Here is a 27,224-nt window from a genome sequence, read left to right on the forward strand (position 1 = left end):
CAGGATCCTAAGCCCATTGTGCACTAGGGGCTGGATAGCTCCTACCAAAAACAAAGGTATTGAGGAATACTACTCCCAAAAGTATATATGATACCTGTTTATAATGAAATTGGGTAATTAAAATTTCAAGGCTACTTGAAATTCTGGCCTTAAGGAATTGAATCAGTACCTGTATGTCTGTGTTGGGAAGAATCTCATACTCCTTTTAAGCATGGGGCTGTATTTGCTAAAAATCAAAGGCAGCAGGAGATGCAGTTATTTGCTCAACAATGATGCTTACTGAATGAAGGGGTGGCCTGCCCCTCCACACCTGTTTTTCCTTGGATGGGACCAGAGACTGAGAAAAGAAAGAGACACAGAGACAAAGTATAGAGAAAGAAAAGTGGGCCCAGGGGACCAGAGCTCAGCATACGGAGGACCCACGCCTGCACCGGTCTCTGAGTTCCCTCAGTATTTATTGGTCATTATCTCTACCATCTCAGAGAGGGGGATGTGGCAGGACAACAGGGTAATAGTGGGGAGAGGGTCAGCAGGAAAACGTGAACAAATGTCTCTGTGTCATAAACAAGGTTAGAAAATGTGCTGTGCTTTGATATGCACATACACAAACATATCTGGTGCATTAAACAGCAGTATTGCCGCCAGCATGTCTCACCCCCAGCCTTAAGGCGGTTTTCTCCTATCTCAGTAGATGGAACATACAATTGGGTTTTACACCGAGACATTCCATTCCCCAGGGAGGAGCAGGAGACAGATGCCTTCCTCTTATCTCAACTGCAAAGAGGTGTTCCTTCCTCTTCTACTAATCCTCCTCAGCACAGACCCTTTACGGGTGTCGGGCTGGGGGACAGTCAGGTCTTTCCTTTCCCACGAGGCCATATTTCAGACTATCACATGGGGAGAAACCTTGGACAATACCTGGCTTTCCTAGGCAGAGGTCCCTGCAGCCTTCTGCAGTGTTTTGTGTCCCTGGGTACTTGAGATTAGGGAGTGGTGATGACTTTTAACAAGCATGCTGCCTTCAAGCACTTGTTTAACAAAGCACATCCTGCATAGCCCTAAATCCATTAAACCTTGAGTCGACACAACACGTGTTTCTGCCAGCACAGGGTTGGGGGTAGGGTTACAGATTAACAGCATCTCAAGGCAGAATTTTTCTTAGTACAGAACAAAATGGAGTCTCTTATGTCTACTTCTGTCTACATAGACACAGTAACAGTCTGATCTCTCTTTTCCCCACAGTGAATTCACAACCTTGTCACTTCTGTTAAGCAATTAGGGAAATACTGGAATTTGGATTATTGGAATGAGACTAACAAGAAGGATTCAAGGATCTTAGAAAACTTTGACTCTCCCTTGACTCTCCCTCTCAACCCTTAAGCAACCTCCCCACTGATTCTACTCTCCATGCTTCCCTTGTGACTGGAAACAAACCTTCCTTCCTTCCTTCCTTTCCCCCGCCTTTCTTTTCTTTTTTCTTTTCTTTTCTTTCTCAGAGTCTTGCTATCCCCCAAGCTGGAGAGCAGTGATGTAATCATGGCTTGCTGCCGCCTTGATCTCCTGGCCTCCAGCGTTCCTCCCACCTCGGCCTCTTCGAGTAGCTGGGACTACAGGCGTGTGCCACCACACCCAGAATTTTTAAATTTTTTGTGGATAGTTGTGCCATGTTGCCCAGGCTGGTCTTGAACTCCTGGGCTCAAGTGATCTGCCTGCCTCGACCTTCTGAAGTGCTGGGATTACAGGTGTGAGACACCATACCCAGCCTGTGACTGAAAACTTGATTGTCCCTTTTCTCACACGGTCACCATTATTGCTTGGCTGGTAACCAAAATCACAGCTTAGTATGACCTGTAGTTTGAAATACAGAAAGGAAAGAGATTAATCTCACCGAGAAATATTTAATTTCCTTCATTAATTGTAACATCAAAAATCTAGGGAACATTGTTGCAAGTGTATTTTCAGGGTTAGAAATTACTTTGCGTAATATATATGGACTGAAAGAATTCAGAAGTTTATAATGCTGGATTGGATCATTTATGTCCATGCCCTTCACTCATCTGCAAGTTCCCATCAGGGCCCAATAGCCTTTCCATATTCCTTTGACATGAAAGAAGCACTGAAAAATGTCCCTATATCTCCACCTTTAGGTGCAGAGACTTTTCATGAGTGATTACATTTGAAAAGGGTATCCGATTTGTGTAGAACTGTGGCATGTGTAGTGGCTGGATTATAGGGCAATCATTAACTATGAGAAGAAAGTAAAAAGGTTATAACAAACCTCAGAACTCTAAGAGTGTTCTGATTTCTGATATTTCCACTGTAATTAATAATTGATCCCCAGCATTGAAACTGCACTAAGGTTTTATTTTAATTAAAAACACTCCATGGCATGGCATCCAAATCTCACATTGACTTAAATCAGTGGCACAGGACTGGGTCATTCAGGAGTCTCAATGACTGTAATTAAAATTTCTATGAACAATTCCATGGGAATTCGAAAAAGACTTGCATTTATGCAGAGTGAGGGCTTATGGAAGAATCCTTATACAAGCGTAGCTTAGAACAAGGTCTATTGAGACCACAAATGCATACTGTGGCTATTTTTCCAGGTCCTGGGTGTGCATTTGTTAATGATATCTATGATATGAGATGTGACTAGATGACCACCAAAAGTTTGTGTTCTTTTCTATTGTCTGGAATTGATCCTGGGATGTGTCTGCCCAGGCACCTTTGCTTCCGGTTTTGTCTATCAGATGAATTTTCTTCAGTGTGGTGTGAATAGAAGCAATATGGCACTCAGGGCTTGGTTTTTAAGAAAAGGATGTTCTGTCCAGACGGAAGTAGAATCTTAATCATATGGAATGGCAAAGCTGAAAGATAGAACTCTGTGTCCCTAAACCACTATTTGGAGGAAAGCTCCCCAGTCATCAAGGAACACCAGCAATGGATTATTATATGAGTGAGAAATAAACTTATATTGTGTTAAGGTAATGATATTTGGATTTCAATTGTAATAGCAGCTACTATAATTCTAATCAATATAATACCTTTGACTAATGATAGAATTCCTATTTTCCCTGAGTCATAGAGTAGGAACTGTGATGGCGTGTTAGTTGCCTGTTGTTGTAACAAATTATCCCCAAACCTTAGTGGCTGAAAACAGATAGACGTTCATTACCTCAATTTCTTTGGGGAAAGAATCTAGGCACAGCTTAGTTGGGTGCCTCTGGCTCAAGGTCTCTCAGATGGCTACAGTCTTAGCTGTGAGCCAGTGCTGCAGTCATCTGAAGATTTTGTTAGAGGATAATCAGCTTTCAAGCTCAAGTAAGTGGGCAGGACTCAGTTCCCTACAGGCTTTGGCTGGACATGTTGGTTCCTTTCCATGTGGGCCTCTCTGTAGGGCAGCTTACAATATGGCAAGTGGCTTCCTTGAAAAGTGAGTGAGCAGGAGAGGATGCCCAAGATAGAAGATGAAGTCCTTTTGTAACCTAATATTAGAAGTGATATCCCCTCATCTTTGTATTTGGTTAACTAGGAGTCGCTAGGTTTAGCCTACCTTCAAGGGGAGGGGATTACAAAATAGTTTGAGTAAGAGGAGGTGGGGAACTTTGAGAGACATCGTAATGGCTGTCCACCACAGTCTTCCTCCATCCCCACCTCCCAGTGATTCATGTCCCTTCCAGATGCAGAATACACTCACTCCTTCCAAGGCTCCTCTCAGAGTCTCACCTCATTACAGGATCACCTCAAAGTCAATAATCTTGTCATCTAACATAGGTACAGGTGCTAATGAAGCCCATAAGATATACTTTCTTAAGTATGGGTATTGATCTGCAGACCTTTAGACTTAAAGAAAATAAAGAACAAGTTATCTGTCTCCTCTCCTCCACCACCCCTAACCGATACAGAGGAATCACTGCTCCATAGCAATTCTGAAATCTAACCAGACAAATGTTTGGAAATTCCTTTATTAGGTCACATGGCCTGGGATAATTATCCACCATCTGAACTCTTGGTTCTGCCCTCTGAATCCTTTTTTCCTGAAACGCATTTGCAGTTCAATAGCTTTTTTTTTTTTAATTATACTTTAAGTTTTAGGGTATATGTGCACAACGTGCAGGTTAGTTACATATGTATACATGTGCCATATTGGTGTGCTGCACCCAGTAACTCGTCATTTAACATTAGGTATCTCTCCAAACGCTATCAATAGCTTTCTTAGCTTGCTTACTAGAGTTTTAGGAATCTAGTGGCGTCTCTTCATTTTGTGCTGTCTCTGTCCCTCTCACTCCACTTGGCAGAGTTTCTACTGAATCTTCTGAAAATGTTGTGGGCTTCATGAGAACCTCATTGGGGTTCACTGCACAAGACAAAAGCCACAGCCACAAATCTCTTTGAGATAAGCTTCTTAGAGGCCTAATTATTTGAATAAGAGTGTCTGTCAGGTCGCCTTAATCTCTTTACAGAGCTTTTGTGTGGTTAAATAGTACTGAGATACCAGCTTTGGTCTTTCTGAGGTTCTGGATTTTACAGCCATGCCCTTAGTTTTTATCTAGACCAGTTTTCCTAGCAGTAACTTGGATTTCATTTTTGCTTGGAAGCCCTTTCTTGTTTTTGGCATTGTTTGCCACCTACAGAGGCTAAGAATTTTCAAAATCCTAATGTCCTCTTTGTTAACAGTTATTCCCTCAATTTATATCTCTTCTTTTGCATGTTTCTGTAAGCAGCAAGAAAACAACAGCAACAGGACATTCAGCACATTCCTTGAAAATCTTAGCTACGTCACCCAGTTCTTCTTCCTGCATTAGCTGCAAATAACAGGCTGCTAAACTTTCTGCCATTACATAACAAGGACCCTCTTTCCTCCAGTTTTTAATGGAGTATTTCTCACTATCCTTTTAGCCTTCACCAGCACTTAAGACCCAAAATTTCTGGACAGTCCCTTTTCTATACAAGTATTGGACAAACTCCAAGCATCCCAACAAAGGCTTTAGCATTACCTGTCTCAGTGAGACAAGAGTTGGAGATTGAGTTCAACACAGTGAACTGCCTACTAAAAACAAAATTCAGACAGACTTTTTGTCTGTAGAGACAACAGAGTCTCTACAGTGTGTTACTCATAGAGTAAGAATTATTAGATATGTGAAAACATAAGCCACATTCAAGAGAAGAAAGCAATACAAATCCTTAAACACTGGAATTAGCAAACAAGAATGATAAAGCCCCTATTATAATTGTTCTGAATGACATAAAGGAAAATGCTATGAATGGATGAGCAGATGGGAATTTCAGCAAATGAGTAAATCAATTTGAAAATGGGAATTCTAAAACTAAGAAATACAATGTTTGAAAGTAAAAATCCACTGGATAGGTTTAACAGGAAATTTGAGGTGGCAGAACAGTTAATGAAGTTGAATATAGATAGAAATTATTTAATCTGAAACAAAAAGGATTGAAAGAAATTAAAAGGACTGAATAGTGCTGGTGATAATGTCAAAAGGTGACTTGTGATAATGCTTTGTGTTCTCTGATCTTCCTAGATCTGTGGTTTGGTGTTTGTTTTCTTGCTTTTAGAGACAAGGTCTTGCTTTGTTGCCCAGGAGGGAGTGCAGTGGCAGGATAATGGCTTGCTCAAGCGATCCTCCCACCTCAGCTTCTCGAGTAGTTGGGACTACAATTACACAGCACCACACCCAGCTAATTTTTGTATTTTTTTAAAGATGGGGTCTCACTATGTTGCCCAGGCTGGTCTCAATCTCCTGGGCTCAAGCAATCCTCCCACTCTGGCCCCCCAAAGTGCTGGTATGTATCACAGGCATGAGCCACCACACTGGCCTGGTGTCCTGTCATTAATTTTAGAAAATTCTCAGTCATTATTCAAATATTTTCTCTCCTTTCTCTCTTCCCCTCCTGGTATTCCAGTTACGCATATATTTCACCTTCTGTAATTGTCCCATGGTTCTTGGATATTCTGTTCTTTTTCTTTTTTCATTCTTTTTTTTTCCTCTTTGTATTTCAGTTTGGGAAATTTCTATTAACATATCTTCAAGCTCACCCATTCATTTCTCAGAGTGTCTTAGTCTGAGGGGCTCACTAAAGGTAATCTTCATGTCTGTTACAATGGTTTTCAATTGCTAGGATTTCCTTTTGATTCCTTCTTACAGTTTGCATCTCTCTGCTTATATTACCCATCTGTTCTTGCATGTTGTCTACTTTTTCCAAGATGCTTCTCCTTCTGTGGGCTTCCCTAAGAACTCCTTCTTAAATAGAGTCTGTGCCTTGCAGTTTTCTCTGTTGTAATCTACTGTTATTGACCAGAGCCCCATTAGTGTGGCAGTGAGGTACAGTGGGGAGGGAAGCATTCTATAATCTTATTATTAAATACTATTTTTCTAGTGGGCTTGAGGCCTTGGACTGTGATCTTCAGAAGCACTTCTTAGCCTTTCAAAAATCCTGCCTTACTGAGACAGACAGGCTATAGAGGGACTGGAGCTGGCCAATTGCCTCTCCCCAAGGTCCAACAAGACTCTAGTAAGTAGTTTTTCTTGGAGTGCAGGTGTTTATTATGGGAAATGTGGTGCTTACTTTTCTCCTCCCCTTGCCCAAAAACCTGAGATTTTTCCCCATTCTTCACTGAGATAATTTGATAGGATTTCTGGAGGTAAAATTCACGAAAGTGTGGGGGCCCATCTAAGATTAGGCCCCTAGGAGTTTTTAACTCACAAGTTAGCCCACACTAAGCCTCCAGCAATTCATCAAAATTATAAAAAATAAAAGTTTTTACCAGTTTATAGCTCCAGTGGCTTCTGCTTCAAGTAAGCTAATCTTGGCTGTAATTTTATGTATTTTTCTTTCTCAGGATTTTGGGGTGTCAGTTACCTTTCTATCTTCAGTTCTCTGATGGATCTAAGAAAAGTTGATTTTCAGTTTGTTGAATGATTTTGTTGTTGTGAGGATGGGAATGAAGGCTTCCGAGCTCTTTATATGCCAGAGCTAAAATGACAATATTATCATTTTTATCCAACTCAAATAACCACAAACGTTACAAGCTCTAAGATGATATCTGCTGTTTCATAGTTAAAGTATCTTCACAGCTAGACTTGGCTTTATTATGTTGTTTATGATGTCTGACATAAATTGGATCCAGGAGAGTCCAGTCTAGATGTCACTGTGTGGCCTTGGGTGATTGAGTGTGACTGGGAGGGTGAGTTAATTTCTGGTGAGCCAGTATCTATGATGCTGTGTCTTGGTCAGCTGGGGCTGCTATAACAAAATATCATAGACTAAGTGACTTGACTAAGAGACTTTATTTTTCACAATTCTGGAGGCTGGGAAGTTAAAGTGCTGGCGCATTCAGTTCTTGGTGAGGGCCCTGTTGGCTTGCAAATGGGTTACATCCTGCTGTGTCCTCACATGGCCTTTTCTTGGTGGTTGTGTAAACATGGAGACCCCTCCTTCCTCTTTTTTAATAAGTGCACTGACCCCATCATAAGGGTATCACCCTTATGACCTAATCTAAAACCAGTTACCTCCCCAAAGTCCCACCTCCTAACGTCATCACACTAGGGGTTAGGGTTTCACCATATTAATTTTGGGAGGACATATTCAGCCCATAACATGTTGTGTCATGGTGAGACTGGCAATGCTAGATTTCGTGATTTCCTAAAAAATAAAATAAAAATAAAAAACTAAGCACCTACTATGTGCTGTTTTAGTCACTGAGAATATAACCCTGAACAGGACGGAAGCTGTGTGCCTTCTTGGAACCCTCCTTCCAGCAGGGAGAGATAAAATGGGGTGGGGGGAGGTGAGGGGCGTACCGTATATCAGAGAGCAGTAACTAGTAGGCATGAAATAAAACAGGTTCCACACGCGCACCATCAGAAAGTCACAAGTGTGCAAAGCAGACAAATCCCAATCTCCTCACTTTTCTATCGCGTAGGCCCCGCCCGCGCCCCAAGCCCCGCCCTGTCATGGTTTTCCTCTCCAGAGGGTAGCCGCTACGCCTTACCGACTGCGTTTCAGTGCTGTCCCACTGCTCCTGCACACCCCACGCCTGCGACCCTACCCACCACGGACAGGCGCCTGCGAGCTGGAAGCCAGTTCTCTGCGTCCTGAGCCTGGCAGCTGCATCTGAACACTCGGAGCCTGGCGATGGCTTCCAGAAACCCCTGCGCCGTGGGTCGCTTCAGTGAAGGGGCCTGTACTTCGGCGACCCAGACTCCGGGCTGAGAGGCCTCCTAATCCAACCAGGAGGACCAGGAGAGGCCCCAAAGGGGACACAGGGCAGTGACCGCCAGGCTTGGAGAGGAGCCGCTCCTGGCAAAGCCAGCGCCCGATTTCTGAACGCCGCCTCCGTTCGGGACTACACTTCCCAGGGGCTATTGCGGCGGAGGACACGCCCACTTCCGGAAAGGACCCAAAGCCGGGCGAGTGCACGTCCCGCCGGTTGCTGAGGAGAAGGGAGGTCTGGGCGGGGCAGCGGCCGAGGCTGGACTGGGGCGCGGCGGGGGCGGTGTCCTGGTTCCTGTGTGGGCGGCGGGCGTGAGCGTGCGCGTGTGGCCTGGTGGCTGTGAGTGCCCATACATAGTGAGCGTGCGGTGCTGCGCTGAGGAGGGGCGAGCGCGCGCGGGGATGGCGGCCCGGTGTGTGACTGTCCGGTGTGTGGCCGCGAATCTGCGCCTGCGTGCATGTCCCGGCGGCGTGCGGAAGGCGGTGTGTGTTGGAATGAGTGAAGCACTTTAAGTGGCCAAGAGCAGGAAACCCGGCCGGAGGAGGCTTACCCCGTTCTCCCCTGTATCGACTGCGTAGAGCCCAGTGTGGGCAAAGTCCTAGAGCCCGGGGAAGTTGCCCGGGCGGGGCAGCCTCGGCTGAAGCATTTCCTGTCAGCCCTATCTGGAAGGGGCAGAGCCCAGGACAGGGCTCCATGTCCACAGGACAGCGAGGAGCGAAGACCATGGGGACTGAGTACACAGGTAAGAGTGACAGATGACGGATGCGGCTGCCGGAGTGGACATTGAGGTTTTGGGTGCTGTCTTTCGGGGTTCAGGTGCTGGAGGAGGATGTCCCCCGTTTCTAAGGCTAGTGGACCTGGAAGTCGAAAGATTTGGAGGGTCACCTTGGGTCAGAGTGGAGCTGAGTTTAGTTAGGGAGGGACCTTGACTTGGCCAGAGACACCTAACCAGATAACCTGACTCAGGTCCTTGGTATATCACTAAGGGCCCAGGGGAGAGAACACTACCCGTAATATTACCCATTATAGCATTACTTCTGGGTACTCTGCTGCTGTTGAAGGAATAGCTCAGCATTTAGATTTTTACCCGTCAGAGCCTTGTCCCATCTATCACTGTAGGATTTGGGAAGAAGGCGAGATTCACAGCTTCACCCAGAAATGCTGAGGCATTCCAGCCTTTCTATGGCTTAATCACGTTCTAGTCAATAACGGAAGATATCCCCATTCCTTGGGCGTCTCTCCCTCCCCTCTGGCCTCCCACTCCAATAAAGAGAAAGGGGGAAGAAGGGCTATTTTTAGCCATATTGTTCTGTGCTTGTTTAGCTTCCTGCATGCTATAGTAATAGCTAATGTTTAATGAGTGTTTATTATGTGCCAGACACAGTTCTAAGACCTTTTGGGAGTATCAGCACCAAACTTCACAACATTATGAAGTAGGAACTACCTTACCTCTTTTTTACAGATGAAGACACAGAAGCATAGAGAGGATAAGTAATCACTAGCAAGTGGAAGAACCGGGATTCAGATCCAGAACAGGCTGACTCCAGAGTCACTGGCTGTCATGTAGTCTCCTCAACTACTGCCTCAGGTAGGTTTCTTAGCCACTTTTGACAATTAAAGAAACTGACTCTGAAAGGGTTAAATAACTAAATAGTTCATATCCCAGAACCTCCACTGAGCAGGTTTGGGGTTTTTTTCTTAAAAAGTTTATGACTCTAAGTTCTTAGGTAAAATGGAGATGTTAATATTATATACCTCACAGTACTGTCATAAGGATTAAATGACCTCATACATGTAAAGCACTTGGTATAGTCCCTGCCATGTAATGTGTTCATTTTTATCATCATTATGATAATCCTTTGAGAAGGCAGTGGAATTTAGATGAAAGTAGAATTAATTCAGATACTTTATCCTCTTCCTAATTAAGGAAACATGGCTCAGTGGAGTCAAGGGACTGCTTCAACACTGTAGTTTGTCACAAAAGAAAATGAGATCCTGGGCCTCATGAGGATTTTTTCATTTGGTTGTCTGCAAGTCACATGGACTCTGTTGTAACGAAAGGAATGCCTCTCTCTGGAAAAGATGGAATTCTCCACGGAATTTGTCTTATAGAATCTTCACAAATCCTGGCCAACTGCACAGAGGACTTATTTTCTGTTATTTTCTGGTATATGAGCAAATAACTTTTGTGATAGAGTCAGCCAGACCTAGGTTGGTGACTAGGTTATTTACAAATTTGTGTGACTTGTGAAAAAGACTTGACTTCCCAGAGCTTTCTTGTGTAAAATGGTGACAATATACCCGATTCTGTTTGAAGATTTTGGAGATTTAAAGACACTATTAATATATGCAGCACAGACATGGTGGCTCATGCTTGTAATCCCAGCACTGTGGGAAGCCAAGGCAGGAGGATTGCTTGAGGCCAGGAGGTTGACCAGATACCTAACTCCAGGAGGTTGACACCTCCTGGCCTCAAGCAATATAGTGAGCAATTGGGCAATATAGTGAGACCCCCATCTCTATCAAAAGTAAAAAAACTAGCTGGGCATGGTGGCACATGCCTGTAATCTTAGCTACTTAGGAGGCCTAAGCAGGAGGATCCCTTGAGCCCAGAGTTTGAAGATACAGTGAGCTATGATCACGTCACTGTACTCCAACCTGGGCAACAGAGTGAGACCCTGTCTTAGAAAAAAAAAATGTACACACACACACAGGCTAGTATTAATAAATCTGTTGTTAATGAATTGGTGGCTGATGGGGAGAGGGGGTCAAGAGATATTATGCTCATCCTGAAAACCCAGAGCAGAGGGGAACCCCAGCTATATATTTCAAGTCTCCCAAAGAGCATCAGGACTGTGGGGTGGGGGAGTTGGAGTGAGGACTGTGAGTGAGGACAGAAGAAGCTGAAGGGAAGAAAGCATTTTCAGACTTTGATTATTAGTGCTACTTGGTTTCTCACTACTTCTTTTTCTCCCCAGCTCTACAATCCCAGAGTAAAGCTCTTCTCCAAATGAAGAGCCAGGAAGAGGTAGAGGTGGCAGGAATTAAACTTTGTAAAGCCATGTCCCTGGTGAGTTAGTATTCCCCCTCTCCCCACTAAAATAGTTTTGCTTTTCTGGATTTGGTAATACTTGTTTTCTTCTGAAAATATTGTGCTTAAGAGTTCCACCCTGAGGCCTGTTTCCTGTTTCTTCCCTTCCTGATATGTGATGGGGTTGTGAGTGAGGGATAGACTCACACAGCCCAGTGCCCTCTCAGAGATTCCTTCTCTTCTTCCTGCTCATTGTTTATTTTTCATTCAGGAAATGACCCAGTCTGAGCCCTTCCCTCGTGCTCAGTCTTTTCATAGGCATCTGACAAAGCAGAAGTACAATCCTCAGAGGAAATTTCCATGCCTGGTTCCTAAGTCTCAGTCCTGATTCTCAGAGAGGTTATAATCTGCTGGAGAAATGAAAAGGCAGCAAACACTTACGCAGTGTGAGAAGTGCTGCAAGCAGAGAGTAGACTCACAGTGGAATACTTGGGAAGGGCCATTAATAGCCCATATCATGTCTTTGGGTGAATTAGAAAAAAAAGTGCCCCTTCCTCTCTACTGATGAAGCTCTGTAACAGGCCGCACAATATGGCAAGAGGAAGTCTACCGTATTTTAGCTCCTTCCTGCCTCCTTGGTGAGGGATCCTTGAGCAGGATATAGCCTGCACCATCCTACTCACTGCTGAGGGCAGGAAGGGTTGGGGGGACTTCACAGAGGAAGTGATTCCTGAGTTACGCCTTGAATGAAATGGAGGAAGTGCAGGCACAGGTGGGATTGATGGCATTCTGAACAGAGTATGCAGAGGTTTGTTCTCCCCATTTGACCATGGAGCCGTGAACATCTTAAAATGCCAAGGAATGTTTTACATCCTTTCTTCTTTCTAGGTTGAATACCATAATCTGTTTAGTCAGTCCCTTGTTGTTCCGTAGGTAAATTGTTGACAATTATCTGCTATTAATAGAGTGTTGCAGTAATTATTCTTGTAGTTGAATTTTTGCCCTCATCTCTGATTATTTTCTTTGACTAAATTCCTAGTTTTTCATTCCTTGTGGATTAAAGTTTCTCAAACTGACCCTACCCTAGAACATTTTAAATTTTATTATTTTTATGGCCAACAATAGAAGCTTCAGAGCTACAGTTCATGTTCTGATTAAGATAAACTGTTAATCTAGTTTCACCAGCAAATTGCTTATTGTAAGAAAGTATTGAATTTGGTTTACAAACTTAGAAAATTAAAATTTTTAAAATGGAGTAGTTAAGTTTTCTTTTTGTTTTTTGTCTTTTTTTTTTTTTTTGAGATGGAGTCTCACTCTGTTGCCCAGGCCAGAGTGCAGTAGTGCAATCTTGGCTCACTGCAACCTCCACCTCCCAGGTTCAAATGATTCTTCTGCCTCAGCCTCCCAAGTAGCTGGGATTACAGGCCTGTGCCACCACACCTGGCTAATTTTTTTTTTTTTTTTTTTTTTTTTTTTTAAGTAGTGATGGGGTTTCACCATGTTGGCCAGGCTAGTCTCAAACTCCTGACCTCAAGTGATCTGCCAGCTTTGGCCTCCCAAAGTTCTGGTATTCCAGGTGTGAGCCACTGTGCCTGGCAAAAATTTTTTTTTTATAATAGGCATAACAACTTATGGCCAGAGCATGACACCTTTCCTTAGGTATAATGCCACGAAACATACACTACCAAGGTAACTTGTTTCTTAGCGCATTTAGACATTTTAAACAAAAGCATTCATGTCAGTTGCCAGAGGAAAATATTTTAAGAGTGGCAGAATTTGTCATAAAGGTTAAGATGGACTATGCACACTCCACTCTTTTTCCCACTGAAAGTTGCTATAAAACCAGGACAGCATGCCTGGAACAGCAATCTGAGGTCTCTGTAAAGTAAATAGTAGCAGGCAGACTGGACACAGTGACTCACACCTGTAATCCCAGCACTTTGGGAGGCTGAGGCGGGTGGATTACCTGAGGCCAGGAGTTCAAGACCAGCCTGGCCAACATGGTAAAACCCTGTCTCTACAAAAAAAAAAAAATATATATATATATATATATATATATATATATAAATTGGCCAGGTGTGGTGGTGCATGCCTGTAATCCCAGCTATTCAAGAGGCTGAGGCATGAGAATCACTTGAACCTGGGAGGCGGAGGTTGCCGTGAGCCAAGATTGTACCACTGCACTCCAGTCTGGGCAACAGAACAAGACCCTGTCTCAAAAAAAAAAAAAAAAAAAAAAAAAGGAGCAGGCAGATTGGGGAAAAAGTCCCAGATTTGAAGTACCACCAGACCATGGTGCGTTTACCTTCAAGAGACTCAAAACCTGCAAGTGGGTAATGATGTGGACAGAAAGAGCTGCAGGAGAAGCCTTCTAGTTGATAATCAAACTGCTGAAAACTAAAGACAAAAAAATCTCAAAAACCAGCCACTGAAAAATGATGAAGAACTGTCAACCTAGAATACTATGTCCAGGGAAAGTAGCCCTTAGGAATGCAGATAAAATAAAGTTACTCATAGGAAAGAAAACTAAGAACATTCACTGCCAGAATTCTACAAGAATCACTAAAGGGAGTTCTTCAGATAGAAATGATACCAGAAGGGAACTTGGAGCATCAGGGTGAAGGAAGTGCAACAGAAATGGGAAATATTATATGTAAATACAATAGACTGTTCTCTTGCGTTTATAAAAATATCTTCAATGGTTAAAAACAAAGCTGATAGCTTAACTAAACAGAACAGTATTTTAATATAGGTAATCTAGATTCAGAGACCATGTCTAAACTATTGTAGCATACTACAGTTAGGTAAAATAAGATGTAAGAATTATGATTGAAATACTAAATGAAATGTTTCACCTGTTCTTCTTGGCCTTCTCTTCTTCTCTCTCTGTTTTTTCCTTTCTGTCCTTCTTCATCCTTATCATAGGCAACAATTCTTAAGCAATTACATCATGCCAGGCATTTTAGATCTGTTTCTTCATTTAATTTTCACAGTGCTGCCATGAAGCAAGTACTATATTTCCATTTTTCAGATGGGAAAACTGAGGCACAGGGAAGTTAAATTTGGCCAACCTCACCCAGCTAGTCAGTACTACAGACCAAATTCATTGGAGTAATCTGACCTTTTTTCTGATTTATTCAAAACTGGTATTTATTTAAAAGTCTGATGTTGATATAAGTGAAGTCATAAAAAAAATTGAAAATCTCCCAGTAACAGTCCAGTGGATCACTTTGTGGGTTGGTTAGGAAATGGAGCTCATGTAACAAAACACAGGTTGCTTGATATGTGCTCACATCACATTATTTCTCCTGATAATTTCCCATTAGATTATCAAAAAACAACTTTTGGGCATGTTGGCTCAGGCCTATAATCCCAACTCTTTGGGAGGCTGAGGTGGGAGGATTGTGAGAGGCCAGGAGTTTGAGATCAGCCTGGGCAATATAGTAAGACCCTGTCTCTACAAAATGAAGAAGTAAATAAAAAAGGAAAATGAAAAACAACTTTTCAAATGTGTTCTTCTCTCCTAATACAAATATATTTTTATTTCAGAAGAAAAGACTGTAGCTAGGTGTTTTTTTCCTTTCATTTTTTAGGCATACCTCTTAACATCTCAAGAACACTAAGATTTCTTAGAAAATATTGTGGAGATTGAAATCATGTTCATCAGGTCAGCATCCTTCCTTGCAAGTTTTTCTCACAGTTCCAGAGCTCTTTAGCTTCTCCATGTAGAGAAGTGATTTAGCTCCTAACATGAATAGCATTGCGTTAGCACTTGATTATATCCTGTTTTGAATGTAGTCAGCATTTTTTCATTGGTAATGTATTCTCGCCACCTAGAATTGCAAATGTTTGAAGAGCAAGGAGTATCTCATTTTTTTCTTTTTCCTAATATGTACAGCATAACTAGGCAGAAAAGTTGTCCAATAACTTACCTGACCCGGATCATTTAGACCCTTAGTGCAGTTACTTATACATAGTGTCTTTAATCCCAAAGTGAGAACAGCATAACTCTTTACCCTAGAGCTACATTGGAATGTGAACACTGAGTGAGCAAGATCATATTTGTGTCATTTTAGGGTTCAGTGACTTTCACAGATGTGGCCATAGACTTTTCCCAAGATGAATGGGAGTGGCTGAATCTTGCTCAGAGAAGTTTGTACAAGAAGGTGATGTTAGAAAACTACAGGAACCTAGTTTCAGTGGGTAAGAGTATCTTCCTCCTTTTGCCTCCCCATGACTCAGTAGTCTTTTATGCCATTATCAGAATTTCCCATAGTTTTCCACAGCATAGGCAATTTTTATATGTCTTTTTACATGCAGGTCTTTGCATTTCTAAACCAGTTGTGATCTCCTTACTGGAGCAAGAGAAAGACCCTTGGGTGATAAAAGGAGGGATGAACAGAGGCCTGTGCCCAGGTAAGTGGAGGATACCTAGAGATAAAGGAACTGTTCTCAATATGTTCTTGTCTCTGAAATGTGTTGGAAAACACCTCTCAAACTCCCTCCCAAACTGAAACTTGTTCTTCTAACACCAGTTTTTGAATGGTTATTCTCTTCCCTACTAGTGTAACTTGCCTCCTTTACCTTTATTGATATCTTATGCATACCAGGGTCTATTTCTGAGCTCTTGTTTTACTGATGTTTACCTAATTCTACTCAAGCACCATATTGTTGTCATCATCCCTGACTTCAAACATTTCTGAATCCTTTAGACAAGCTGATGTTTAGTTTTTTGAACTGGTTTAAATATTTTCCTTTCTTTAAAAGGTGAGTTTATTGAGTTAACATGTATTACAGCTATTTTCTTCCCTCTGCCTTTTTCTTTTTTGTATTTCTTGTGTTATTTATTCTTGTTTGGTTGTTTATTAGGTCTGTTATTTTCTCACTCTCTTCTTTATACCACTCCACCCTTTGAATTAGAAAAGTTTTTAGTTCTACAAGTTGTTACCTTTATGTATTTATATATTTTAAGATCTTTTAGAATTTTTCTGCTTGGTATTCCAAACATTGTCTTCTGATACCCTTACAAAAGATGAAGAAATTAGCTCATGAATATTACTTTCTTTCCCTGTGTACATCATTTCCCCACTTATATTGTGCTCACTGGGGTTTTTGACCCAGGGTATTTTATTCAATTTTTTTTTTTTTTTAATTTTCTTGCCTCGCTTTGTAGCTGTTTTACTGATTTAGAAAGCTAGATAAGAGACGACAGAAATATATTGCAAGAAAATGAACCTCAAATGAGATGGTCCTGGTTTAATCTGTGGCCTGAAGCATAGACTTTTCCTACTTTCAGTTCTTCATTTTATTTTATTTTATTTTACTTTTTAAAATTAGAGACAGGATCTTGCTATGTTACCCAGGCTGGAGTTGAACTTTTGGGCTCAAGCAATACTCCCACCACAGCTTCTTGAATAGCTAGGACTACAGGAATGCATCACCACACCTGGCCCTACTTTCAGTTCTTACAGTTTCAACAAGAGGATTGTGGGTTACTTGTGGTCCTATGTACATTAATAAATAAGAAATAATGAAAATCAGTAAGCATCTGATTCACAATATTAGAAAAAGAACAAAATGAACTTAAGGAAAGCCCAGATAAGTTATATGTAGTGATTTATACGTCTACAAATAAAAGTAGGAATAAATGAATTAGAAACAGTAGTGCTACTGAAAATAAAGTATTGTACATACTTCATTAGAAAACCAACACAGTATATAAACTAAGGACAAATGAGAGAAAACACAAAAACAAAATAATTATAAATAACCACACATGCATAAGAACTTAAAAGAATCATGTGAATCTATTTTCCTCAACTCTCCATAAAATAATTTGAAAAAATAGATGATATTCTAGGAGAATATAATAATGTAGGTTACCATAACTGATACCAAGAGGAGATACAACATTTAAACAAGTAAGTTACCATCAGAGAAATGTAGAATGTTGTATAGGAACTGCCTCCCCCAAGAAAAGAAGCCACATCCCCGAATAGTTCTTTAAGGAAAAATATCATCAATGTTGTTTAAATTGTTCTGGGATAGAGAATAAAAAGAGAGCTTAAAACATTTTTGTTTATGAATACAGCATATCCTATGATACCAAAATTACCAAAATAGCACCAAAAAGAGAAATTAGAGACAAACCTCAATTATCAATATTGGTTCAAAATCTTAAAAGGTCATATTGAAATAGTATACCATGGCCAAGGAGGATTTATTACAGCAGTGCAAGCATGGTTGTATCACCTAATCTTATATAAGAACCATAAAAACATGTACCTCTGCTTGCGGGTTTCAATAACTATGTGATTCACATTTTCATTTTCGAAATTTCCATTATTCTAGCATTTAATAAAGGAGACATTTGCTTTCTTAATATCTTTCAGACTTGGAGTGTGTGTGGGTGACCAAATCATTATCTTTAAACCAGGATATTTATGAAGAAAAATTACCCCCGGCAATAATAATGGAAAGACTTAAAAGCTATGACCTTGAATGTTCAACATTAGGGAAAAACTGGAAATGTGAAGACTTGTTTGAGAGGGAGCTTGTAAACCAGAAGACACATTTTAGGCAAGAGACCATCACTCATATAGATACTCTTATTGAAAAAAGAGATCACTCTAACAAATCTGGGATAGTTTTTCATCTGAATACATTATCTTATATAAAACAGATTTTTCCCATGGAAGAGAGAGTATTTAATTTTCATACAGATAAGAAAAGCTTAAAAACACATTCAGTTGTGAAAAAACACAAGCAAGACCGTGGAGAAAAGAAACTTTTAAAATGTAATGACTGTGAGAAAATATTCAGCAAAATCTCAACCCTTACTCTTCACCAAAGAATTCATACAGGAGAGAAACCCTATGCATGTATTGAATGTGGAAAGGCCTTTAGCCAGAGTGCCCACCTTGCTCAACATCAGAGAATACACACAGGAGAAAAACCTTTTGAATGTACTGAATGTGGGAAAGCCTTCAGCCAGAATGCTCATCTTGTTCAACACCAGAGAGTTCATACTGGAGAGAAACCTTATCAGTGTAAGCAGTGTAATAAAGCATTCAGCCAGCTTGCACACCTTGCTCAACATCAGAGGGTCCACACTGGAGAGAAACCCTATGAATGTATTGAATGTGGGAAGGCTTTTAGTGATTGTTCATCCCTAGCTCATCATCGAAGGATTCACACTGGGAAAAGACCTTATGAATGTATTGACTGTGGGAAAGCTTTCAGGCAGAATGCTTCTCTTATACGTCATCGGCGATATTATCATACTGGAGAGAAACCCTTTGACTGTATTGATTGTGGGAAGGCTTTCACTGATCACATAGGACTTATTCAGCATAAGAGAATTCATACTGGAGAGAGACCTTACAAGTGTAATGTGTGTGGGAAGGCTTTTAGCCATGGCTCATCTCTGACAGTACATCAGAGAATTCATACAGGAGAGAAACCTTATGAATGTAATATCTGTGAGAAAGCCTTCAGCCATCGTGGGTCTCTTACTCTTCATCAGAGAGTTCATACTGGAGAGAAACCCTATGAATGTAAAGAATGTGGGAAAGCTTTCCGGCAGAGCACGCATCTGGCTCATCATCAGAGAATTCATACTGGAGAGAAACCTTATGAATGTAAGGAATGCAGCAAAACCTTCAGCCAGAATGCACACCTCGCGCAACATCAGAAAATACACACTGGGGAGAAACCTTATGAATGTAAGGAATGTGGTAAGGCCTTCAGTCAGATTGCACACCTTGTTCAGCACCAGAGAGTTCATACTGGTGAGAAGCCTTATGAATGTATTGAATGTGGGAAGGCCTTCAGTGATGGCTCATATCTTGTTCAACATCAGAGACTCCACACTGGCAAAAGACCGTATGAATGTCTTGAATGTGGAAAGGCATTCAGGCAGAGGGCATCCTTGATTTGTCATCAGAGATGTCATACTGGTGAGAAACCTTATGAATGTAATGTTTGTGGGAAAGCCTTTAGCCATCGTAAATCCCTTACTCTGCATCAGAGAATTCATACAGGAGAGAAACCTTATGAGTGTAAGGAATGTAGCAAAGCCTTCAGCCAGGTTGCCCATCTTACTCTACATAAGAGAATTCATACTGGAGAAAGGCCCTATGAGTGTAAAGAATGTGGAAAAGCCTTCAGGCAGAGTGTACATCTTGCTCATCATCAGCAAATTCATACTGGAGAGTCATCAGTTATTCTCTCCTCTGCCCTCCCATACCACCAAGTCCTATAGATTCAATCTCGTAAATGCTTCTAGCATCCATCTGCTTTTTTCCAGCACATGTCCCATCATCATAGTCCAAGACGCAACCATCTCATCTGGATTTCTGCAGTAGCATAACTGTTGCCCCTTTTGCTCCTATCAACTACATGTTTAACACTGTAGGCAGCCTAACCTTTTAAAAATAAAAATACATATTTATGTTATTTTCCCATTTAAAACACTTGATTTGAAAAATATATTAACTAATCCATTTCAAGGATTTAGCACACACTGGCATATAGTTATTGCTAAATAAATGCTAGCCATTAAGGTAAAGGTTTCCTTACAAACTATCATATTAAGCAGCAAGTAAACCAAACAGTAAGTCTAAGACTAAGATTTTAGAGCAGACAGAAGACTACTCTCCTGGTAGAGAGGAAAGATGAACAAACTCAGAATTGAAAGATTTATGGTACACAAGGTAACATGGTGGCTTATCACTCCCTCTGTGACATTGTTGATGAGCAACTCTCACTTGACCTGACACTGAGAAGAGAGAATCAGCCAATTAGAACAAAAGCTTTTAGCTGGGTGCGGTGGCTCATGCCTGTAGTCCCAGCACTTTGGGAGGCTGAGGCAGGCAGATTGCTTGAGCTCAGGAGTTCGAGACCAACCTGAGCAACATGGTGAAACCCTGTCTCTACAAAAAATACAGAAATTAGCCAGACGTGGTGGTGCACACCTGTAGTCCTAGCTACTCAGGAGGCTGAAGCAGGAGGATTGCTTGAGCCCAGGAGGTAGAGGTTGCAGTGAGTCATGATCACACCACTGCAATTCCAGCTGGGCAGCAGAGCCAGACACTGTCTCAAGGGAAAACAAAGAACAAAAGCATTTGGTAGAATGTAGGACTAACCAGGGTAGGTAGTAGTAAACTAAAAGTAACAAGCCAAAAAAACTTGAATAGATTAATAGCCATGAAACACTGAAAAGGGTAGTTCAATACTTTGGCCTTTATAAAAGTACCACAGACAATTCGTGTGGTATTTAAATTGTTCTAGCATAAAATAAAATGCAATAAGACCTTCCATCTTGTTCCATGAGATTGACAAGACATGCCAAAACATAAAAATATGTACTCTGCAATTAGTTTCTCAATGTAGATGTTACAACTTAAACTTATTTTTAAAATATTTAAAAATAGGAAGGCTAGACATGCCTCTGTATAGAAAATCTGATAAAAATATTTCTCCCTAAATTGTAAATTCATTGATATTCCAGTAAAAATTTCCATATATTTTTTAGTTGAGAAGCTGATTCTGATCATCTGTAGAATTTTGGTTTTAACGAGGAATGTAGTTTACATTGGGAATGTAGTACTAATACTAATTGAACATTTGCTAATGTTTCACACACTATTTTAGGTGCTGGGGGATACAATAAGGTACAAGATGGACAAAAATACGTGCTCTTACAGATCTAGTAGAACAGAAAAAATTAAATGCATGCCATGTGATAAGTATATGATATGTCCCATAAAGAGAAATGATATAAAAAAGAAGCTAGGGAGTGCTGGATCAGGCACCTTACTATCCCCAGAACATGTTGGTATTAGAGGATGAGGGAAGAACTAGAGGTAACTGTGAGACACAAAAGGCATAATGAAAATAGTCATGATAGTCCCAAGGCAGATATTGTTTATGATGCTTTGAGTGTTGGAGGAAGGGAGGATTGATGGTTTAACAGAGATCATGGCAGTTATGTTCACTCATATAAATGTTGATTTAGAAGCTGGTGGAAGGGTATTTTTTGAGTGACAGCTTTATTGAGACAAAGCAATTCTGGAGAACACCCATATCCTTCTCTCTGTATCCATCAGCAGAAGTGAAGAGGGAGCCCCAAAGTTCCACTTAAAGTGTACAACTTATGGCTTTTAGGTCATTCACGGAGTTGTGCAACCATCACCACCATCAATTTTAGAACATTTTCATCACCTCAAAGAGGAATCCCTTGTCCTTTTGTAGTTATGGCCATCCCTGGAAGAGTACTTTTTTTTTTTTTTTCAACTGAAGCACCCAGAGCTCTTGGGTTCCCTCTTAACTGCTTTCTGTGGAAGTATAGAGGGCCATGTGAGGGAAGCCGTTATCCAGAGTACATGACTGCTAGAAAATGGAGTTTGGGGCTCCTTCTTCACTTCTGCTGATAGAAGCATAATGGCTAGGGGATGGGTAGTCTCACCAGAGAATGTGGAGCTTTCAGACTCTCCTTATATATGATAAAAAGGATTTTTCATTGTAGTGGGGAAAAGGTGGTTTGATCAAATGGCATTGGGAAACTTAGCTCACTGGAAAAACAGATCTGTACCTTTCACACTAATGAAATGCCTGAGAGATTAAAGGTCTAAATGTAAAATTAAAGTACATGAAAAACAGAATAATATATATGTACCCTTGGTTTGAAATAGACTTTAAGCACTAATGCATAACCCCAAAGCTGACATTAGGCTTTTATATGGTGGAAAACATCATAGTCAATAGATAAATGGGAGACTGACACAAAGTGTTTGCAACAGATATAATAAAGGACTGTAATTCGTGATATTCAAAGTACTATTACAAACCAATAATAATCTGCAACTTAGAAAAATGGACTAATGTCCCATTCACAAAAGATGCAATAAAAGCAGTTAATGAAAATTATCCAATATCACTAGAAATCAAGAAATGCAAATTAAAGTGATTATCTACTTTTTCCCCAAAAGACTGACTAATCGAGTGATAACATTCAGTATTGGTGAATGTGTGGAAACAAGGGAATTCCATTGTTGATTACATATCTATTGCTTTATGTATATACCCTTTGAATTAATATTCCTTGGAAACCAACATATACAAAGGTAGATAAATGTATTAGTGGCAAAAAAATTAATGGTAAACTATTAAAACAACAAGTGTCCATCAGGGTAATAAATAAATTAATTATGGTATATATCCATTCAATAGGAATTATGCAGCTGTTGAAAAAAATATCAATGTGTGTAGTCATAGAAAGATAGCTGTGCTATACTAAATGAAAAATTGCAGACCTGTATTGTAGTATAGGCCCATAATTGTGATATCAAAAATAAAAATCAAAATATATATTATAGTAGGCATTTGTTTTTCTCTGCCCAGTTTCCCTTGCCTCCTCCTTTTGGCTGCACTATCTCATCTTTTCCTTTTGAGTAACTGGCCATACCCTACCATATGTTTCTGATGGACGTGGCCAATAAAATTGTCTCTGAATTTCAAAAGGCATTTGGATCTGTGTCATCCAATGGCAACTCCCTAAAAGCTGATGCAGTTATTCTTTTGATTGGTCCTTGGAACCACCCTGGTTTTTGTACTTTCCAAGTCTGTGATTCCTCAAACTACCCATTGTCTTTCCGGTACTTGATTTTTGCCTCCTGTTGGTCAGTTGCTTGCAAGTAAAGAAACAATCATACAGAATTTGGTACGAAGATTGGGTAATGGGCATTAGAATCTTTGGAAAAATCAGGTATTGGGAGTTGCTTTTTGGATGAGATGGGGCAAATAAGACTTATATTCTAGACTGGAAAGCATCTCATGGTGTGCAATGAGCAAACACCTGATTATTCATTATAGTCACCTGGGATGAATAGAGGTCTAGGGTTCTGGATAATGATAATTTAAAGAGGATGGAGAATGCTGAATCCAAAAGGTATATGTAATACTGGTATCTAGCTGCTTTGAATAACTTAAAGTTTAGCTCTTGAATTTCTAGCATTAAGGCAAAAAAAATTCAACTAAGGGATTTTGTATGATATTGTTGAAAGATATCTTACATTGTTTAAAGTCATAGGGTTAAGATGGCTCATAACCAAATTTAGAGACTATTTTTATGCATTGTTAAAGTGGAATGCTGGTTAAATTTTATACTTTATTCACAAGAGTCACTGTGAATTGAATTGTGAATTCAGTTCTGAATTGTGTTCCCACCAGCACCACCAAATGCTGGCCTCTACCACCACCAAATTTACTTGTTGAAGTCCTAAACCCCAACATGACTGTATTTGGACATAAGACCTTTAAGAAACTAAGGTTAAGTTAGGCCATAAGAGTGAGGCCCTAATCCCATAGGACTAGTGTCCTTATAAGAGGAAGAGACACCAGAGGTTTTTCTCTCCACATGTGCACAGAGGAAATGCTGTGTAAGGACACAACAAGAATGCTGCCATCTGCAAGCCAGGAGGAGAGACCTCACCAGGAACCAGCCCTGCCAGCACCTTGATCTTGGACTTTTAATCTCCAGGACTGTGAGAAAATAAATGTTGGTTGTTTAAGCCACCCAGTCTGTGGTATATTGTTACGGCAGCCTGAACTGATTAATGCAATTACCATATAATTTATTGTTCAAACTGGGACATTTTTGAGAGTGAAAGGAGTAGCTAACTGCACAGGGCACTTGACAACAGGTGTTCATATCCTCAGCAAAGCAGGATATATGGTCATACTTCTTGTGTAACAGAATATTGAACAGAAAAAAATATAGCTCTACTATTGGAAAGGTGATATTGGAGATGATCCAAAGGATTGGAATATACTGAACTTCCGGATTCGTGTGATATACCACCTGTTAACATCTGTTTGCATAGGTACATACGGCTGTTCTGAAGAGACAGCTAACAGTTCATCTTATTCCCCCATTCCATTGTTGCTCACATGGAATAACAAAGTGAATTTAACATGACCATAACATTAAATGCAAAAATCAGGCTGAGCACAGTGGCTCATGCCTGTAATCCTAGCACTTTGGGAGGCCCAGGCAGGAGGATCATTTGAGACCAGAAGTTTGAGACCAGCCTGGGCAATGTAGCATGACCCTATCCCATATCTAAAAAAAAATTAAATTTTCCAGTCATGGTGGCACCTAGCTACTCGGGAGGCTGAGGTGGGAGGATTGCTTGAGCCCAGGAGTTCGAGGCTGCAGTGAGCCATGATCACACCATTGCAATCCAGCTTGGGTGACAAAGCCAGACCTTGTTTGAAAAATAGATAAATAAAATCATACATATGTACAAAATTAAAATAGGGCAAAGAGTAACTGTATCTTAGAAGAATTTTCGGCAGTTAGTTTACTAGTGTAGATTAAGAAAAATCTGGGGCATTTGTGGAAGTGAAATTTGAGGAGGCTGAATATATTGACAAAGTAGCTTGAGTAGCCTGCCATGGTTCTAAGAATTTGTTGAACTCATCCATGTACCAAATGCTGGCCGCTAATAAATTACATTATAAGGCCAGAAATCTCTTAACATAATGTAAAGGATGTTGTTCAGACTTCAAAAGGCAGGAATGCTGGATTGGTTCTTGTGTTGCAACATCAGGTCTCCTGACAAGAGTCCAGAAACCTATACATTCATTCTTCCCGTGAGAAAAACACCATTTGTCTAATGGATTTTAAAACCATTACACCAGCTCTCTGGCAGATCAAGAATGCTATGTAGAGAGGTTGTAACTGAAGGAGCATCTCTGATCAAAAGACTAATTGAAATGGGAATGACACCAAACTGCCCCACCAGGTGAGCCTCCTCTGGGACTAATGTGACTTCAGAGAGAGCCTTTAACTCAGCATGACCTGAGAGTCCTTGGGCAGATTGGGGCCTTGGGGAGGCTTTTTGGGGCTCCTGGTGGCAGAAGCAAAGAACAATTTAAAAATAAGGTTTAAAAAATTCTACCTACAATAGCATCAAAAGGAATTAAATACTTAGGAATCAACAAAAGTACAAAAGTTAGATTCTGAAAACTATAAAATATTGTTGAAAGAAAATCCCAAATTTATGCATTGGAAGGCTTAATATTATTAAGATGGCAATGCTTCCCAACATTATCTACATGTTCAATGCAATCTAATTTCCTTTTTGTGGGAATTGATAAGCTGATCGTAAAATTCATATGGAAGCACAAGGGACTCAGAATAGCCAAAACAATATTTAAAAAGCAAAACAAAGCTGGAGACTCACACTTTCCAATTTTAAATCAAAACTGTAGTGACCAAGACTATGCAGTACTGGCATAAGGATAGTTATAGAGATCAATGGAATAGAAATTAAGGTCCAGAAATAAACCCATACATTTATGCTCAATTGATTTTCAACAAGGATGTCAAAACAATTTAATGTGGGATAAGAAGAGTTGTTTCAGCCGGGCGCGGTGACTCACGCCTGTGATCCTAGAACTTTGGGAGGCTGAGGCAGGTGGATTGCCTGAGCTCAGGAGTTTGAGACCAGCCTGGAGAATATGGTGAAACCCAGTCTCTACTAAAAATGCAAAAAATTAGCCGGCTGTGGTGGCGTGCACCTGTAATCCCAGCTACTCGGGAGGCTGAGACAGGAGAATTGCTTGAACTCGGGAGGCAGAGGTTGCAGTGAGCCGAGATCGCGCCATTGCACTCCAGCCTGGGTGACAGAGTGAGACTCTGTCTCAAAAAAAAAAAAAAGAAAAGTCATTTCAACAAATAATGGTGGGATTACTGGATATCTACTTGCAAAAGAATGAATTTGGGGCTGGGCGCAGTGGCTTACGCCTGTAATCCCAGCACTTTGAGAGGCCATGGCGGGCGGATCATGAGGTCAGATTGAGACCATCCTGGCTAACACAATGAAATTCCGTCTCTACTAAAAATACAAAAAATTAGCTGGGTGTAGTGGTGCGTGCCTGTAATACCAGCTACTCGGGAGGCTGAGGCAGGAGAATGGCATGAACCTGGGAGGCAGAGCTTGCAGTGAGCCAAGATTGTGCCGCCGCATTCCAGCCTGGGCGACAGAGCAAGACTGTCTCAAAAAAAAAAAAAAAAAAAAGAAAGATTGAATTTGGACCCCTACCTCACACTATATATGAAAATGAATGCAAATAGATCAAATATCTAAATGCAATAACCGAAATCGTAAAACTCTTAGAAGAAACATAGTGGTATATATTCATGACCTTGGATTTGGAAATAGTTTCATAGATATAACTGTCAAAGTACAAGCAACAAAAGCAAAACAAGTTGGACTATTATCAAAATTAAAAACATCTATGCTTCAAGGCTGGGCATGGTACCTCATGCCTGTAATCCCAGGACTTTGGGAGGCTATGGTGAGAGGATCACTTGAGGAAAAGTTTGAGACTAGCCTGGGCAACATAGTGAGATCTAGTCTCTACAAGAAAAAAAAAAAAATTAATAGATGAGTTGGTGCATGCCTGTAATCCCAGCTACTCGAGAGGCTGAGGTGAGAAGATTGCTTGAGCCTGGGAGATCAAGGCTTCAGTGAGCTGTGATTGCACCACCACACATCAGCCCAGGTGACAGAGCAAGACACTGTCTTAAAAACAAAAAAACAAAAAAATCTATGCTTCAGAAGACACCATCGAGAAAGTGAAACAATTCACAAAATGAGAGAAGTTATTTGCAAATCATTTATCTGTAAAGGACATGAATCCAGAATTACAACTTAACAATAACAAGACAAATAACCCAATTAAAAATAGGCAAAAGGTTTGAATAGACATTTATCCAACGAAAATATATGAATGAAAAACAAGTATATGAAAAGATGCTCAACATCACTCGCCATTAGGGAAATGTGTATCAAAACCACAATGATCTGCCCCCTGAAAGGGCCAGACAGGGGAAGGAATGCTGCGGTGGGGTTTTGTCATCCTGAGGATGGATAGGTGACAGAGCCTTCC

General features: G+C 40.7%; 2 protein-coding genes across 7 annotated transcripts in view; one reads left to right on the forward strand and one right to left on the reverse strand.

Annotated features, from left to right (window-relative positions):
• The window catches only part of ZNF470-DT (ZNF470 divergent transcript), a 22,753-nt gene extending 13,795 nt beyond the window's left edge, over positions 1 to 8,958 (reverse strand). Inside the window, exon 1 of the mRNA XM_054672944.2 lies at positions 8,012 to 8,958. Coding sequence (XP_054528919.1) covers positions 8,065 to 8,958 — 894 coding nt within the window. The 3' untranslated portion in view covers positions 8,012 to 8,064. The remainder of the gene's footprint in view (positions 1 to 8,011) is intronic.
• On the forward strand, positions 7,966 to 23,841 carry ZNF470 (zinc finger protein 470). Of its 6 annotated transcripts, none has more exons than XM_054673001.2 (8): positions 8,405 to 8,467; positions 8,812 to 8,975; positions 9,696 to 9,821; positions 10,161 to 10,400; positions 11,212 to 11,303; positions 15,341 to 15,467; positions 15,585 to 15,680; positions 17,657 to 19,721. In XM_054673001.2, exons 5-8 carry the CDS (start codon positions 11,244 to 11,246, stop codon positions 19,525 to 19,527), a joined length of 2,154 nt encoding a protein of 717 aa, XP_054528976.1. In that variant the 5' UTR covers positions 8,405 to 8,467; positions 8,812 to 8,975; positions 9,696 to 9,821; positions 10,161 to 10,400; positions 11,212 to 11,243; the 3' UTR covers positions 19,528 to 19,721. The 6 variants fall into 6 exon arrangements, with proteins under 6 accessions (XP_054528979.1, XP_524412.5, XP_054528975.1 ...); XM_063802294.1 differs by adding an exon at positions 14,858 to 14,931 and having other exon boundaries at positions 8,411 to 8,975; XM_054673004.2 differs by lacking the exon at positions 10,161 to 10,400 and adding an exon at positions 23,693 to 23,841 and having other exon boundaries at positions 7,966 to 8,975; positions 17,657 to 19,222.
• Positions 23,842 to 27,224: the final 3,383 nt, after the last annotated feature.

This window comes from Pan troglodytes, chromosome 20, assembly GCF_028858775.2.
Source record: "Pan troglodytes isolate AG18354 chromosome 20, NHGRI_mPanTro3-v2.0_pri, whole genome shotgun sequence".
Lineage (NCBI taxonomy): Eukaryota > Metazoa > Chordata > Mammalia > Primates > Hominidae > Pan > Pan troglodytes.